Source organism: Panthera leo, chromosome C2 (assembly GCF_018350215.1).
Source record: "Panthera leo isolate Ple1 chromosome C2, P.leo_Ple1_pat1.1, whole genome shotgun sequence".
Lineage (NCBI taxonomy): Eukaryota > Metazoa > Chordata > Mammalia > Carnivora > Felidae > Panthera > Panthera leo.
This window is the reverse complement of record NC_056687.1, coordinates 95,440,642-95,457,638: the sequence shown is the minus strand read 5'-3', so window position 1 is coordinate 95,457,638 and position 16,997 is coordinate 95,440,642. Positions and strand designations below refer to the sequence as shown.

Here is a 16,997-nt window from a genome sequence, read left to right as displayed (position 1 = left end):
CTCGCCCCTGAGGGTCAAAGCCGAAAGCTCGTACGTCGTACCTTTCCTCGTCTTATCTCCTGTTCCCCTCTGAAACAAAAACCAAATAATAAAAGGCCTTAAGTAAACACTGTAGAAACCTGTAATTTCTAGCTCCCTTTTGGAACCGAGGGAGCAACCTAGTGAGGAGAAAGGGTGGGAGGAGAGAGGCTGAGAAGTAGGGACAAAAATGTTTTCTCTCGGTTTTGCCGGAACTTTGGCCAGCCCTCCAGCCTGGCCGGATGGCGGATGGAGGTCAGCCCGGGGAAGGCGTCTGGGCGGAGGCCGCCCCGGCAAGGCGGGGGCCGCCGAGGTGGGGCGGAGCGCAGGCAGCTGGCAGGGCGGCCTGCGGGCGGGAGGCCCCGTGGGGGCGGGGGGCAGACCCGGCGCGCCCCGGGGAGCGGGGCCCACACCGGGGGCGCTGCAGGGCGGCCGCCACCCGGCTGCCTCCGGGGCGGGGCGGCCCAGCTGCGGCCTCGCGGGGGGAGGGTCGCCCGTGCCTGACCTCGGGCGGCGGCGCTCTGCCGGGCGGGCCCTGCCTCCGCCCTGCCGGCTGCTGGGGTCGCGCACAGTGCACCGCGCGGCCGCCCTGCCCCCTCTCTCCCAGTCGCGCGGCAGCGGAGCGGCCAGGGCGCCCCCGGGTCTGGCCCGTCACCACAGAGCAGCGGGTGGGGCGGGGGCGGGGCGGTGGCGGCCCCAGACAGCCGGCTGGGCGACTCGAGGAAGGAAGGAGGGAGGGCGGCAGTGGGGGTGGGGCGGGGAGGGAACATCCTGTCTGCGCCGGGTGCACCGCAGACAGCGCCGTGCGCCAGCCGCCCAGACGGCGCGCGAGGCCAGGAGTGCCGGGCGCGCGCCTGGGGGGGGGGGGGGGGGGAGGGCCGTGCGCGAGGCGACGGGGCGAGGGGGGAGCCCCGAGGAGCCACAATAGGCCAGACGGCGCGCGCGTCCCCGAGGGGCTGGGAGTCGCGAGGGGGCGGTGGCAGCGACGCCGGCGGGCCCGCGCGCGCGGTGCCGCCGCTGGCTCCGTTCCCTTCCCCTCCCCCTCCCCCTCCCCGCCGCCCTCGCTCTCCCCCGGGCGGCCGGAGACGGCGGCGGCGTCTGCGGGAAGCCGTGTGTCTCCGCAGTGACGTGGGCGGGCCGAGGGCTCGGTGACGTCAGAGGGCTGTGTGTAGCGATGTGTGTGGGGTTCGGAGCGGCGCCGGCACAGCCGAAGGGAGCGGGCGAGCGGCGGCGGCTGGCACAGGTGCGGCCCCGGCTCGTGGTGAGGACGCGGCGGGCGCGGCGGGCGGCAAGGGGCGCGCGGCCTTGGGGCAGCCCGACGGCGGTGCCGTGGATAGTGGGGAGTTAACAAAGCTCGTCGAGCTACCTCGGGCGCGGAGGCCGAAGTCGGGGGTCCGGATGCGCGGGTCCCGGGTGGGGTCGGGGCCACGGGGGGCGCAGGGCGGGTGTCCCACGGCGGATCAAGCCTCGCTGACCCTAGGCTGGAAGGGCGCTGCACTTGACCGGAGCCGTCGGGACCCCGGAGACCCGGACGCCCGTCACTCCCCCCACCCTTCCCCAGCCGCCAGTCTGCGCTCCTCGGGGATGCCCCGGGCGTCTGTCGGCGCCCGGCGGCGCGGAGATCCCGGCTAGGCGCCCCACCCGCCCGCAGACCCTTCTCCTTTCTGGCCCCGGGGAGGCGGGGGAGGTGCAGCCTTAGGGGTGCTGGGGTAACACCCGAGAACTTCCTGGGGCGAGGGTACGGGGGTGGATTTCCACAGTCCTCCCCGCGGCCCCCGCAGTGGGGCAGTATTGGGAGGGCACTTGGGGTTGTCCCGAGACCGTGGGTGGGGGTTGGGGGACTCCTCTTTTTCCACTTCCCACTCTCCCCGTGCGCAGCCCAAGGCGTCCCGGCTCCCCTGTCCGCCACTCCGCCCTCCCCCTCGGGTTTGTGATGGGTGGGTGGATTTGCGTGGGCCGAGGATTTCAGAGTTTGGGGGGGCTCCCCCATTGTAGGTCATGCCTCCTGCCCTCTTTCTCGGTCTGCGTTGGCTGAGGTGTTTCTGTGGTGGGCGAAAGTCAGAACATTGGTTAGTGGCCTGGGTCCGTAACCCTTTGGGTCTCTTTTAAGGGACACTGCTGAGAGTTTGGGAGGCAAACATTTTTATTTATTGGATTTCTTTTGGGTGTCCTCTCAAGAAGGAAGTGGAAGAAGAATCTTTTCTTTTCTCCTCTTCCTCCATTTGCATTCTTTGTGAGGTCTGTCTGCCTTGTGTTTTTTGTCCGGAATTAGTCTTGTTAAGGATGGAGATTCCCAGGAGTGGAGTCTATAGCTTTTGGCTTCCATTAAGCAAATTCACTAACCTTTTAAAGGGAAAGTTAATTTTTGCCTACAGTCATTCCAGAAAAAATAGCGTACACTGGGTGAATTAATGCCCTTAAAATTGTAAGTTAGGTACATATGGTAGATATGTTAGCACGTATCTGATTTTTTTGGATGAAACTGGCATTTTTTAAAATTAAGAGATGAAGTAATGGATTATTATAGTTCAAATGGCATAACTGGGAAAGACTCTGGTACTTAGTTTTAGGTGAGATGATCTATTTAAGGTTCTTCTATTCCCTTTTCAGGGATGTTATTGCTCCCTTTACCCATTCTACAAATTATTTTCTTGTTTAAATGAAGTTCTTCTAGTTAACTGGTGTTAGATTTAAAGAAATCGCTCAAGTGTCACCTTTGGTAAAGTGAACTCAGTGTAAGATTAAGAAACTAGTTTCAAACTGACCCTTTGGCCTCTGAGCAAATTCAAGTATAACTCTCCCTCACTGCTCTTCTCTTCCAGATTAATTAAAAGAAGAATGAACAGTAATCCATGAAGATAACTGGGCAATTTTTCTTTAGATATCATTTTTAACTGTAGAAGTTCAAGTGGAGTCAGAGGCTCTTCTTACTGTTTTTGAGGATTTCTACAAACCTTCAGTTGGTCAACACAGACCAACAGATCATCACTTTTAGAGAAGATACTGTTTTCTTTTCCTTTTTTTGGTGTCCTTGGTGCCAAAAACTAAATTTGGGTGCAACATTTTGATTTATATTTGTGTCTAGGTTTTATGACACAAGTAATTGCATAAACTTTTCACATGTTTTGCTCCAAACCAGACCAAACCATTGCACTGAATCTGGACATTCCGAGTTGAGAGAATTGATAAGTTTATTTTAATGCGTCTATTTGAAGAGTTAAGAAAAAAGGCTTCCTCAGAGGTGTGCCTCTCAAAATTATATTCTTTATTATTAGGGACAAAAGACATTTTATAGCACTAGCAGTGAAATTATACTAGAGTATAAGCAGAACCAAATAAAACTAAAATCTCTTGAGTAATTTAGGGAGATTTCTCTTCGGAAATTTAAGTTTTCTGTGAGAGTAAGCTAGTATAAGTATTGATATACATTGCTTCTCTCTTGGAATGAGTGACTAAATAACAATGCAAATCTCAGACTTACTTATTTAACACCACAGTTTTTAGCAATGGAAAATCTACAGACAAATTTTTCCTTGGTTCAGGGCTCAAATAAAAAACTGAATGGGATGGGAGATGATTGTGGCCCCCCAGTGAAAAAAATGATGACAGACGTTTCTGCAAATGGAAAAATGATGATGAACAAGATGCCAACAGTAAAGAAGGAACACTTGGAGGACTATGAAGTGCCAATGGAAACCGATGGGGAGCACGTCAAGCGAACCTGTGCCTCTGTGCCAGAACCTTTACATTTAAATCCCAGTTTGAAACACACTTTGGCACAATTTCATTTAAGTAGTCAGAGCTCTCTGGGTGGACCAGCAGCATTTTCTGCTCGGTATTCCCAAGAAAGCATGTCACCCACTGTATTTCTGCCTCTTCCATCTCCTCAGGTTCTTCCTGGTCCACTGTTCATCCCTTCTGATAGCTCCACAGAACTCACACAGACTGTGTTGGAAGGGGAGTCTATTTCTTGTTTTCAGGTTGGAGGAGAAAAGAGACTCTGTTTGCCTCAAGTCTTAAATTCTGTTCTCCGAGAATTTTCACTCCAGCAAATAAATACGGTGTGTGACGAATTGTACATCTATTGTTCACGGTGTACTTCAGATCAGCTTCATATCTTAAAGGTCCTGGGAATACTTCCATTCAATGCCCCATCCTGTGGGTTGATCACATTAACTGATGCACAAAGACTATGTAATGCTTTATTGCGGCCACGCACTTTTCCTCAAAATGGTAGTGTACTTCCTGCTAAAAACTCATTGGCCCAGTTAAAGGAAACTGGCAGTGCCTTTGAAGTGGAACATGAATGCTTGGGCAAATGTCAGGGTCTGTTTGCACCCCAGTTTTATGTTCAGCCTGATGCTCCATGTATTCAATGTCTGGAGTGCTGTGGAATGTTTGCGCCCCAGACATTTGTGATGCATTCTCACAGATCACCTGACAAAAGGACTTGCCACTGGGGCTTTGAGTCAGCCAAATGGCATTGCTATCTTCATGTGAACCAGAAATACTTAGGGACACCTGAAGAAAAGAAACTGAAGATAATATTAGAAGAAATGAAGGAGAAATTTAGCATGAGAAATGGAAAAAGGACTCAATCTAAGGCAAGTTTTTTTTTTTTTAATAGTAATTTTAAATAATGGCACTGGTTTACTTTGAAATCAGAAGTCTATATTTAGACTTACTTAACCTGTGCGATGTTAAGAAACTGTTACTGCTCATGCAACAACAAAAAATACTGGTCTTTGTAATGTGTTATGTTTGTATCACACGTTTTAGGCTATAAAGCGCTTTCCTGTGTGTGTGTTCATTTGATCTTTCAAACAGCCTAGTGCAAGAAGTAGGATTATTCCCATTCTACAGATAAAGAGAATGAGGCTCAGATCAAGTGGCTTTCCCAAGATTATATAGACAGGGTGTGGAGGATTTGGGGCTTCTTTGTCAAGTCATGATCTCTTTCTTTTTCACACATCCTGCTTTTTGATGACTAGATCTGTTGTTGTCCTAGGACTCCAGATAATTTACACTTTGGTGTTATTTCCATTTGCAAATGGTACAATGGCTGGCCAAAACAATTCTGGTTGTGGGCTTCAAACAGCATTTTTCCAAGGTAGATCTAGGATTTCTGACATTGTTTTTATCCCTGGATATTCAGGTTTGATCAATATTCGGAATAAATGGAAAAAACAGGTTTATCGGAAGAATTTGTGATTCTGGTAAGAGGTTTTTTTAAAAGAAAGAAATAACTTTAAAAAATTGTGACAGCTAGAATAGATTATTTTAGGCTAAATAAATACTAATATAAAAACCTGTCAGCAAAGAGATCTTATTATTTTTCCCACTGCAATATCTGCTAGGGTAAACTAAGGTCTTCATTCTGAGAGCCTGAATGCCTGGGTAATAAACAAGATTTGGGTTATTAAATATCCAGCTTGTTGATTTGGTTGTTAAATATATTTTTTACTTGATTAAAGTTAGTATAATAGCTAGCACTGTTTAACACATTGTGGCAAGCATTGTTTTTGAGCAGTTTCACATATATAATTTTATTTGAGTTGTACAATGAAAGATTGGCCATGTTTCATCTTAAGAATCTAAGTTTTCCACTATTAGTTTTTATTTCTTGAAATAATCTCTACCTTTTCTACTTCACAGAAGAAATGAGTGAAGCGTATTAAATGACCGCAGCTTATTCACAGCAACATTAGAGCTTGGGCTTGAATCTGAGATTTTGGTGTCGTGTGCCTTATTATGGTACCTTTAAGGTTTTGAGGGAAATTTAGTTACAGTTGAGTTTTAAAACTGTGATTTGCTTCTGAAGCTCAAGAAGATAATTTTAGACTCTTAATTCAGGGTAGTTTGCTACTTGCTGCTTCCAAAGGGTCAGCACTCTGAAATTCCTTGCCTGTGGCTACTAGATAAGTTTATATTGTTCATGTGCAGTTATTGACTGATTTTGAAGCAGGATTGACTTCAAGCCACTTCTCAAATTACTGGACTTGCTTACAGCTGGATTGGTCCCATGCTGAAGCTTGTGCTTGGAGATGATCTATATTCTCAAAATGTGGAACGCTCCTTTTGATATTTACGATATCTTGCTCAATGCTAATTAGAGCCCTACCCTTACGTGTCCATAGGTGACCACATTATTTGCTAGATATTCTTACTCCAGTCTTCATTGCTCTGACATAAGCGTTTTTGGGATAAACTCCTTTGCCTGAAGTTCCTCTTCTGTATTTGTGAACAAAAACATCTGAGAACCATGATAAAGATTAGAAAGAAAAAGGTGATGAATTTACTTAACTGAAACTGTATGTGCTAGGGTTTAAGTAAAATTGAAACCATTCTTCATCTGAATGTAGTCCTTTATTGTCTCAGAAATGATTAATTTGAATTCATTTTTTTTGGGGGGGAAGGTGTGAGATTTTTTTCCCTCACCTTTTGGCTGTTATCTTTTTGCAGGATTTACTATAATGTTTTTGGTTTCATTTTGGTATTGTTTCCAATTTTATGTGAATTGTAAGCAATGTAAGGGAATTTAAGAAAATTTCTAGCAATGAAATCTTTAAGAAAGAAGACTTTTGGGTTCACATGTAATACATACTTGAGTGGTTGTTTTATTATGCTTATCACTCCATATTTTGAAAATTTAGTCCTGAAGACTTTTTTGAAGGTCTGTGAACAAGGTTTCTTAGATGAGAAACCAGTCCCAGATGGGTCACATGTTCTGGTTGTATAACTGGTGGGTGGTAGAATGAGGAGCTGAATGCAGTTCTTCTGACTTGAAGTCTAGTAATTTTCACTGCTTTTCCCTAAAGCAAACTTTGTAGTACAAACTACTACTGAATTTTGAGAAACATTAACTTCTTATCAATTTTCCTTAGTGTAATGGTTCGTAAACTCTGTGTTAACTTGAATTTTATACTAAGGTCCTTAACAGGGAGGGGGTGCTAGGAGATATCCTTGACTGGGGAACGTTTTTTATTATCTCCTGTGAGTCAGTGAGTTGGTTGCCAAACAAACCAAATAGACCCAGAGGAAGCTCATTTGAAGAAGTCAATACAGGCTTTCTTTTCTTTTTTTTTTTTTTACATAGAAGAGTAAACTAAATATATTAATATTTTATGTAAAGAACCTTATGTTTAATGTGAATACTAACGTAGTTCAATACGTTTATACATTGTTAATTTAGTTAAAGTATTGTTTTAGATTTAAAAACCAAAATTATGAAACTCAAAAGGCAATTGTTTGAAATGTAGCAACTGTTATTTCCAAGGTTGGAAATTATATTAGTAATGATCACCTAACTATTTGCATAACTAATAGCTCCATTTAATTTGCATAGTTAGTAGCTATATTTAGATGGGAGAAGTAAGTGGTATAAGGTCAGTGTTCTAAGTGAAGAACTGGCTCTGTGTAGAAACTAACGGTATATTTTGAAGCCTTTCTTACTCAGGTCAGGACAAGAAATACAACTGGTTTTAGATCTGCCTAGGTGGCTTTGTAAAATGATGTTCTTAAGCAATTTATTTCTTTGTATCGCCTGAACTTTTTACGCTTTTTTTTAGAAATATGGCTGTTGTATTATTTATTTGATCTAATTCTGATTTAGTTGCTCTTACATTTTTGTCTATGGAAAAAAGGTTGCTAAGCAAATTGATCATTTGTAAATAAAATTTGAAGGGTGATGTTTAAGATTATTTTCAAGCACATTGGAAAAGCCCACTTGTAGTGATAGGTGGTTCTTTACTCTTACAAAATGTGACAGAAAATCTTTAAGTTAGAGATGGTGTATGCCCTTATATTTAAAAAAAAAAAAAAAAACATTTAAAATGTAGATTTTTTAACATTCAGAATTGACTACTCTTAGGTAAATAATAATATGGTATTTACTCTGCTTAGGAAAAAAATAGATTATGATGCACATAAATGACCTAAAGATATCAATTTAAACTTTTTTTTTAAAGCCTGTTAAACATTTTACTATTTTTAGTTTTGCATTTTCCTTTCAGTTCCTCATTTTTGTAGAAGTCATTGGAATAATAATAGTACAAAAAAAATTCTATCTTGTAAACTGTTTTTTTTCTGTTTAGGAAGTGCATTTCTTAGTCCAATAAGGTAAGGAAATACACTAGAGAAAATGGGCAACTACAAAGAGTAGTGTTGAGACAAAATGTGTTTCAGTAATAATTGTGGCCAATTTGGTGGTAATTTGTTACATCAGTGATATAGTTTGTATTTTGCAATTAACATAAATTTTGATCAAGTGGGGGTAAGGTTAGAATCAGATGAAGTATTTGTGTTCATATGCACGACGAGTATGAATATTTTTGTCTACTTTTCTGAAATTAATAATTGACTTCATGAGTTTAGAGACCCTTTTTCCTGTTTTCCCAGAATGTAGTTTAGTGCTTGGTGCATCAGAGGCAGTCAATGAAATCTTTTTTTAAACTGAATACATTTTTGAAGAACAACACACTGCATTATATTTTAGAATGTTTGGAGTTTTTGGGTAAAATAATGGTTTGATCTGTAAATAAACACCTGTGATTTGCAAATAAACTGTTGAGTGAGAGAATGGAAGCCAGAGCATTTTGGAGGAGTCTAGAAATGTAGGATGGTACTTCAAACTATTATTAAAACATTTACTAATATGTATTTGGGGACTTTTCCTTTCCCCAAACATCTTCTTGACTTACCTGGAATTATGTGAAGACATTTCTAACACAAATGAGATAACTGAGTAATGGGTTCAAATGTATCCCACTCTTAGTTATTTGTACACAGCTGTTATACTAGTTGGATATTTTGTTTACTTACTAAAAATGAAGTATGCAAGAAGAACATACAAAACAGGTCTATTGTAAGAATTATAAGGACATTTCAATGAAATCTTTAGAATGGCTTTGGGAATAGTGCCCCCTTATGGTTTAGGAAATACAGAGCCTATATTCGTTTTTACCATTAAAAAAATGGTAAAACATTTATAAGTATTAACATTTTTAAAAAGGCTGGTGATAAGTTACAACTTTATTCTTTTTGATCTGATAAATGGGAAAAAATTAAGAAACTTCAAGGAAGAAGAAAAAGGGTATACTTGAATCACTGTGTAGGCAGCCAGCAGTGTTCTCATAGCTATGCATACGTTATAATTTATGCCACTGGGAGAACAAGGAAGTAATCAAGAATTGGGTTAATTTCAATTCCTTTAGTATTCTGGGAAAGGAAAGTGTGGAGCAAAACTCATTTTGTTCAAGTAAAGAGATAGAACTAGTTTGGGAATAGCTTTAGTAATGACTGGAAACTATTCTGTCCACATGCAGAATTTTGGTCTAATGAGGGTTCATAAACTTAAAATAACTTAAGGATTTTATTAGACTGTGAAAAGCAAAAAGAAGATATATAATTAAATTCTAAATCTTTTCTTAAGGTGAAGCTTGCTTCATTCACTAAATTAAGTATTACAGTACCATGCTAGGCAGAAAAAGGAATGAATAGAAAGATATAAATTACTTTAAAACTCATACTGATTTCTAGACTTAGAAGTGGGTCACAGAAATATGTACATAAAGACTAAATGGAGGCTCCTTAGGGCAGGACTTTATCTTCTAGTTTTTGAATCTAGAATGTGGTAGATGTTTAATAAAGGTTTGAATAACTGAATGAAGAGTCTTAACTAGCCCTATAAAGTTACCAGTGATTTTTGAGGAGAAAAAGAGGCTTAGTTTTAAAGCAAAGCAGCATTTTGTTTTTACTTGTGGTATTGAATTTGTTTTGAGATTTCAAATAGCCCTAAAAGTGCGTATTTTGTTTATCTTATGGGGACAAGGAATATGAAAGTTTAGAGGCTCACTAAAGATCATTTTGGTAACACTAGGGCTTTTATTCCATATTAAAAGTGTTTTTTGTTGTTGTTGTTTTTTGGTGTGGTTATGAAAGCAATATAGGCCCACTGTAGTAAATCCTAAACAAGTGCAAAGAAGAAAACAAAATTTCGTAATTCATAATTTCAACATAGATGATAATTAACACTGGAGTTTATTCCCTTACACATGTAATCCTTTGTAAATCTGTGCAAATGGCCAGTGCACAAGTGTTATTATTAATACAAGACTAGTTGTTGAAATAATACTTGTGGACCAATTCTAGGATCGTTCACTTAGAGCAAGGTTTTTCAAATTGCAGTTTGTCACTCACACAGCCCTTTTCATCTGGGGTTTCAAGAAAGGAGATTTAAGCCCTACAGAAAATGATCTGAGTGATGGTTTCATCATTTCTTCCAAAGATGGTGTATACTACCATTCTCAAAGCTTTGAAGTGAAGTTAATTCATTGCATACAGTGGATGCCTTGGGGCATTTGGGCTTATCTCTTGAGAACCCCAGTTGAGGGCCAGGAGGGTTATGAAATCAATTTAGTGGGTCACCGACATTAAAAAAATGAAGTAGAGTAAAATAAAAAATAGACTACATTGCATATAGTAAAATTAATCTACATAAAAAAATTAATCTTCATTTTGATATTCTCAACATACATTAATTGAAGGCCAAAATGATCTGAGATCATAATTTTTTATTTTTATTTTTTTTAATGTTTATTTTTGAGAGAGAAAGAGACACAGTGCGAGTGAGGGAGAGGCAGAGAGAGGGAGACAGAATCTGAAGCGGGCCCCAGGCTCTGAGCTGTCAGCACAGAGCCCCACGCCAGGCTGGAACCCATGAACTACGACATCATGACCTGAGAGAAAATTGGACGCTTAACCAACTGAGACACCCAGGCGCCACAGAGATCATAATTAAAAAAATTTTTTATTAATGTTTACTTATTTTTAAGTGACAGACCATGAGTGGGGAAGGCACCATCATAATTTTTTTAAAAAGCACATATGCTGGGGGGCCCCTGGGTGGCTCAGTAGGTTGAGCGACCGACTTTGGCTCAGGTCATGATCTTATGGTTTGTGGGTTTGTGGGTTCTTCCAGCCCTACATTGGGCTCACTGCTGTCAGCTTGGAGCCTGCTTTGGATCCTCTGTCCCCTTCTCTCTCTGCCCCTCCCCCATTCATTCTCTCTCTCTCTCTCTCTCTCTCTCTCTCTCAAAAATAAACATTTTTTGGGGCGCCTGGGTGGCTCAGTCGGTTAAGTGGCCGAGACTTCGGTTCAGGTCATGATCTCACGGTCCGTGAGTTCGAGCCCCATGTCGGGCTCTGTGCTGACAGCTCAGAGCCTGGAGCCTGTTTCAGATTCTGTGTCTCCCTCTCTCTGACCCTCCCCCGTTCATGCTCTGTCTCTCTCTGTCTCAAAAATAAATAAACGTTAAAAAAAAATTAAAAAAAAAATAAACATTTTTTGAAAAAGCATATATGTTGAAATGGGCTGGAAAAGCAAAACCTTAGATTTATACAGATATTTTAGTGAAAAGATGTATGTGACATGGAGATTGATAAGTTATTGTCATATTAAATGAATTGGTCTCTGTAAAATTGCAGTATAAAAATTTTTATTTTTAGGGGTGTCTGGCTGGCTCAAATCGGAGGAACACATGACTCTTGATCTCAGGGTCGTGGGTTCGCACCCCACATTGGGTGTAGAGATTACTTAAATAAATAAACTTATTATTATTATTTTTTTATTATTTTAGAAGTAGGAACTTAACAGGACTTATATCAGTTTGCTCCTTTTCCTTCACATTGTGAAGGGAGTGGTATCAAACTACTAACTTCACATGGCTTTATTTCCATAAAGGATTTAAGATAATAGTTGCACATTATAAAAACGTGAGCCTTTGCTTTTGCTGTGAGCATCTTTGAGCACTTATTTAAACTTAAAATTGGCTTTGTGAAATAGGTGGTATCTTTCAGTGTGGGGGAGCAGCAGACATTGCTATATCTCCAGAAGATCTATCTGGTTTTGGTAATTTAGTGGAGGTGCTTAGATCATATTGTTTCAGTTTTGCATTAGGTTGATTAATTCTAATAATTACAATGAAGTGAGGCACAAGATTGAGCCTTAAAATCTCTTAAGTAGCTATTTGCTACCTTGTAACACTATTCCTCTTTCAGTTGTTGAAACGCTCATTCACAACATGTTGGAAGTACTGAGGAAACTTGATCCTTCAGTGAGAGATTCAGTTTCTTTCAGTAAGAGTTGTTGGCAGCTGTGTGGTAGGGTGTCTTTGTGTCCTTCTGAAATCATTTATTGACCACTTGAATGCCTTAGTATTATAATAACACAGCAAAAAGGCCCTGACAGGTATATCCACTTTATTCCTAAGGAATTATTGCTTAGCTGTGTATTCAGTCATGTGTTTAGTAAGGTTGCTAGTGATTTATGTTGGGCTTGTACAAAGTAATGTATATTTAATATACATTATCTTTTATTTCTTGTGTAAGCACATCATTAGAATAGTCTGTTAAATTTACCAATCTGCTAGTCCTTTGTATGCATACTGTTTTAGGAATAAATACCACAATCTAAAAATTTACCTCTTATAGCTCTTTCTAAATTCTGTTTTTAAAAATAATTTTTCCACATATTAAAAAAATTTTAATGTAATTTTTGGAGAGACTTTGGAAATCCTACCAGTATATGTTGAGGATATTATCTGGATTTCTTTAGTTCATCAATATTTGTCATTTGGATTTAATTAAGGGTCATAATATTAATCTGCTACTATAATTAAAAACTAGAGTATCATCTAAAAGCAAAGTTTATTATTGGAGATAAGTCTAGGAATTGTAAAGTGTTGTGATTTTTTTTTTTAAAGTATAAATTGGAATGTTTATATGTGAATAGCGCCGAGTGGGTAGGATTGCTTTTGTATCCAGAAAGTGGTGACTAAAATGTTTATTGTTTTTTGTTTTTTTTTGTAAATGAAATCAAGTTCTCTAAATTATTTGTCATTGTGAGACTAAAAAGCATTGTACTACCAAAAACACAATAGTTCTTTATTAGGAAATGTGATTATTAAAGGATCATGTGTATATAACACAGTAAGTTGAAATTTAGAGAAATTTTTATAAAACATTTCCTAATTTTTATTTATTTAAAATTTACTCTTGTGTACATTTTGGGATTGTTTTAATTTTGCTTTCATAGATGTTATTTGTTGTTTTATGACTTAGAGAAAGAATGAAATAATATGTCTGAAAATTTTCCTGTGTTTCAGATGAGGATGCCATCTGTTCATTTCGCAGTAGATAACGGTGGGGAAGTTGGGCGATAAAAGCATTTAAAAATGTTTAGGGCTCTAACTTAAGATACTAAGTGATCTACTTCTCTCCTTTGCCAAGTAATGTAATGAATTCTATTCTGATGTTTAAAAACACCAAGTAAATAAATTCTTCCCACCTTGAAAAGTGAGATAAGAGGTAATACGTGCTCATATCTTGGTATCTAATTTTTATTCCTGATCAGTAGTAGCAACACTGCTGTGCCATTTAATTACATTGTTCTTTTTTTGAAGACCTAATTTGTATGTTGACACAAATGCAGAATAGATGAGAAAATCTGGCATGCCTGTGAATGTTCTGTTGTATAATATGTGCTTTTCTTAATTGTTTTTAACACACAGTTAGGATAAGTTGTTATAAATGTGTTTATGGCTTACCACATGTTAGATAAAATCAAATCCCAACATTTTATCATGGTTAGCGTTGTATATTTCCCCATCATTTGTATTATTTAATTTGTAGGTCTGATTTCTAAAAATACACCCCAGAGACTGTTGGGCTTTCTGGTACTTCATGGAGTAGAAGGATATTGAATGTGAAAGAGACTATCTTCTTTCTCAGTTTCATGGTAGCACAGTAACCCGATAAAAGGCCACCCTGGGAATTAATGAGCTAAGCTGTCATTCAGGATTCATTCAACAAATATTTATTAGTTCCTTCTACATGCCAGGCATGGTGCTAGGTACTGAAAATACACAAAAGTAAAGAAGATGGCCCTTGACCTAAAGCTGTTGTACAAGCAGAGGCTGGATAGCCACTTGTCAGTGATTTTGAATAGGGAATTCAGACGTTGGCTAGGGGACTGCACTAGGTGATCTTTAAAGAGGGTTTCTTTAAAATCCCTAGACTGTGATTCTGTTAGTTGGATTGTGTGAGATTAGAAAATAAAATAAAGGGCAGAAATTAGAGAGGGATGGATATTTAAAATGCTAGCAATTCTTTATGGAGGCATCTGAGGTTTAGAGATAATAGAAAATAGAAATATGTATTGGCTTTGGATCATGAATAAAATAGTAAAATTTAAACAAATCAAGCTTTGAAATTGATCAAAATTGAGTCAGATTTCAAGTCAAGGAGTTCAGAACTTGCTATTCAGGAGATTTGAGATTCCAGATATCTATAATAGAAAAAACTTTTGGGGCGCCTGGATGGCTCAGTCGGTTAAGCTCCTGACTTTGGCTCAGGTCATGATCTCACGGTCTGTGAGTTCGAGCCCTGCGTTGGCTCTGTGCTGACAACTTGGAGCCTGGAGCCTGCTTCAGATTCTGTGTCTCCCTCTCTGTCAGCCCTACCCCCACTCACGCGCTCTCTCTCTCTCTCTCTCTCTCTCTCTCTCAAAAATAAACATTAAAAAAATTTTTCAAGAAAAAACTTTAGAAAATGTCTCAATTTTGGTAATTTTAATTAAAAAAAACTGAGAAGCAATTGATATCTTGGGCAGTACATCCAGAATTATTTGGGATATATAACTGATTTAAAGTGGAGCTTTCTTTATTTTCTAAATAATGAGTTTAACAAGTGACTTCTAGAAAAGAAATTCCGATTTAATTGAAGCTGATCTTCAATTTTTTTTAATGTTTATTTATGTTGACAGAGAGGGAGAGTACTTGTGCATGAGTAGGTGTGGGGCAGAGAAGGGGAGAGAGAGAGAGAGAGAGAGAGAGAGAGAGAGAGAATATGAATCCCAAGCAGACTCGATCCACACTCAGCACAGAGCCCGACACCAGGCTCGATCTCATGACCCTGAGATCATACCTGAGCTGAAATCAAGTCGGATGCTTAACCGGGTGAGCCACCCAAGCACCCTAGCTGATCTTACATTTCATTGATTTGTTACAGTGAGCTTATCCATGCTTATTAACACCTTGTCATACAGTGTTTTGGTGAAAAATGTTCTGCCTAAATGAGTTTTCTGGATGATGAAGCTACTCTTTTCAGCACTGTGTTCTTAAAAACTTTAACCTTTTTCCTGAATTCTAAAATGTCTTAAATAGTTTTCAGTCTTTCTAAGTGGTAGGTATGTATGTATACAGTGTAGTATTTATATCTGGTATAAGTTATAGAATATAGTTTATGTCATGTTAACTCAAGACTTTTTAAATATCAGTTTCTGTGCTCTGTTGTGAAGGTAGGGGACAAGTGAGCTTTATTAAATTATTTGCCCTGGTCTGTGATAAAGCCCTTAGATTGTCTTGCTTTTTGAATTAGTGTTTGTGTTTGCATTTTGTAATTCTTCTTAGGCTGTCGATTGTCACCTGGCATCTATTATTTAGTATCGTTGTTACCAGCAATATCCTTTCTAATTTACTTGTAGAACTAAGTTATCTGAGAAACTATGTAAACAAGAGATTGGCTTATTTTATAAATAAACATATGATTTTTGCCTCAGATTCTGAACTTTAGAATTGATCAGGATTGTGAGGTTGTTGTTGTTTTGTTTGTACTCTTGTAGAGAGCCTAGGGTCCCCTCACTGAATACTCAATTCTTAAATCCTTTGAAAATCTCTTTATTTCTCCTAGTCTTGTGGTCTTGTTAGTTTTTCAAATTACTTGTTCATTCTTTTTTTTTTTTTTTTAAGTTTATTTATTTATTTTGAGAGAAGGCATGCGCTTGAGCGCCTGCAAAGCAGGGGAGGAGCAGAGAGAGCAGAAGGCTAGAGAATCCCACGCAGGCTCTGTGCTGCCAGCGGGGCTTGAACTCACTAACCGTGAGATCATGACCTGAGTGGGTCTTCATCTCATGAAACGTGAGATCATGCTTGAGCTGAAGTCAGGTGTCAGATGCTCAACTGACTGAGCCCCTCAGGTGCCTTCCTTGTTCATTCTTAACCAAAATGTTGGCCTCCTACAAATAGAAGTTACCATATTTTTATTTTTGTGGATTAAAAAAATTGTTTTTAATGTTTATTTTTGAGAGAGAGAGAGCGCGCGTGTGTGCGTGCGTGTGAGTGGGGGAGGGGCAGAGAGAGAGGGAGACACAGAATCTGAAGCAGGATCCAGGCTCTGTGCTGACAGCTCAAAGCCTGACGCGAGGCTCGAACCCATGAACTTCAAGATCATGACCTGAGCCAAAGTCAGACACTTAACTGACTGGGACACCCAGGTGCCCTGTCCATATTTTTAATTTTGGCTTTTAATTGGCCTTAAATCACCTCCTGATTGATCAAGTTGTGTAATGTTTGCTCCAAAAGCTGTTTTCCTTTTCCTTTTTGGCCCATTAACAAAATGGGTAGTGGGTTGTCAGGTTTCTTCTGAGTTTCTTCCCCCATGAGTGAGATCTCCCCAGTCAAACCATGGACAGTTTATGAATTAATTTTGCTTGAATCACAACTGCTTAGCATCTAGAGATCTGTTTCCCTTCCATTTTGTGTAGTTTCTTGGTTCTGAACTGGAATATTGGGACATGAGGCAAAATAGTTTTCTTGGTTTCTTGGTATTTGGTGGCTGTCCTCTGAGTGCTGTGTTTATGAATTATTGGATGATGGCATCATTTCCCACACACTTTACCCAGTTGCAGAAGTGAATGGAGACTCTCAGAGGCAGTGTCAGAAGAATATGAAGCTCTCCTTTTTGTCACATCCTTCTCCTCCTTCACCTCATTCTTAATTCCATTCTCTCTTACTCCACTGGGTTTGTCTGTTAGCCTCTTGTTTTTGTTGCTCACCCAAATACTGCCACCTTTTAGCTCACTCCTCTACCAAGTGAGTCTTGTTCCCCCTTTAATAAGATACTCTTCCCACAAGAGCAGGGTC

The 16,997-nt window shown here is 40.2% G+C and overlaps 1 protein-coding gene across 4 annotated transcripts in view; it reads left to right on the top strand.

The window, feature by feature from the left end:
- The first annotated feature begins 1,090 nt into the window (after nucleotides 1-1,090).
- SKIL (SKI like proto-oncogene) overlaps nucleotides 1,091-16,997 on the top strand; it is a 29,294-nt gene continuing 13,387 nt past the window's right edge. Inside the window, exons 1-2 of one of the 4 annotated variants that reach the window (XM_042955319.1) lie at nucleotides 1,091-1,261; nucleotides 2,841-4,622. In XM_042955319.1, coding sequence (XP_042811253.1) covers nucleotides 3,525-4,622 — 1,098 coding nt within the window. In that variant the 5' untranslated portion in view covers nucleotides 1,091-1,261; nucleotides 2,841-3,524. Of the gene's footprint in view, nucleotides 1,280-1,950; nucleotides 4,623-16,997 lie in introns of those variants that run through there. The other 3 variants (XM_042955320.1, XM_042955321.1, XM_042955318.1) reach the window with 3 other exon arrangements.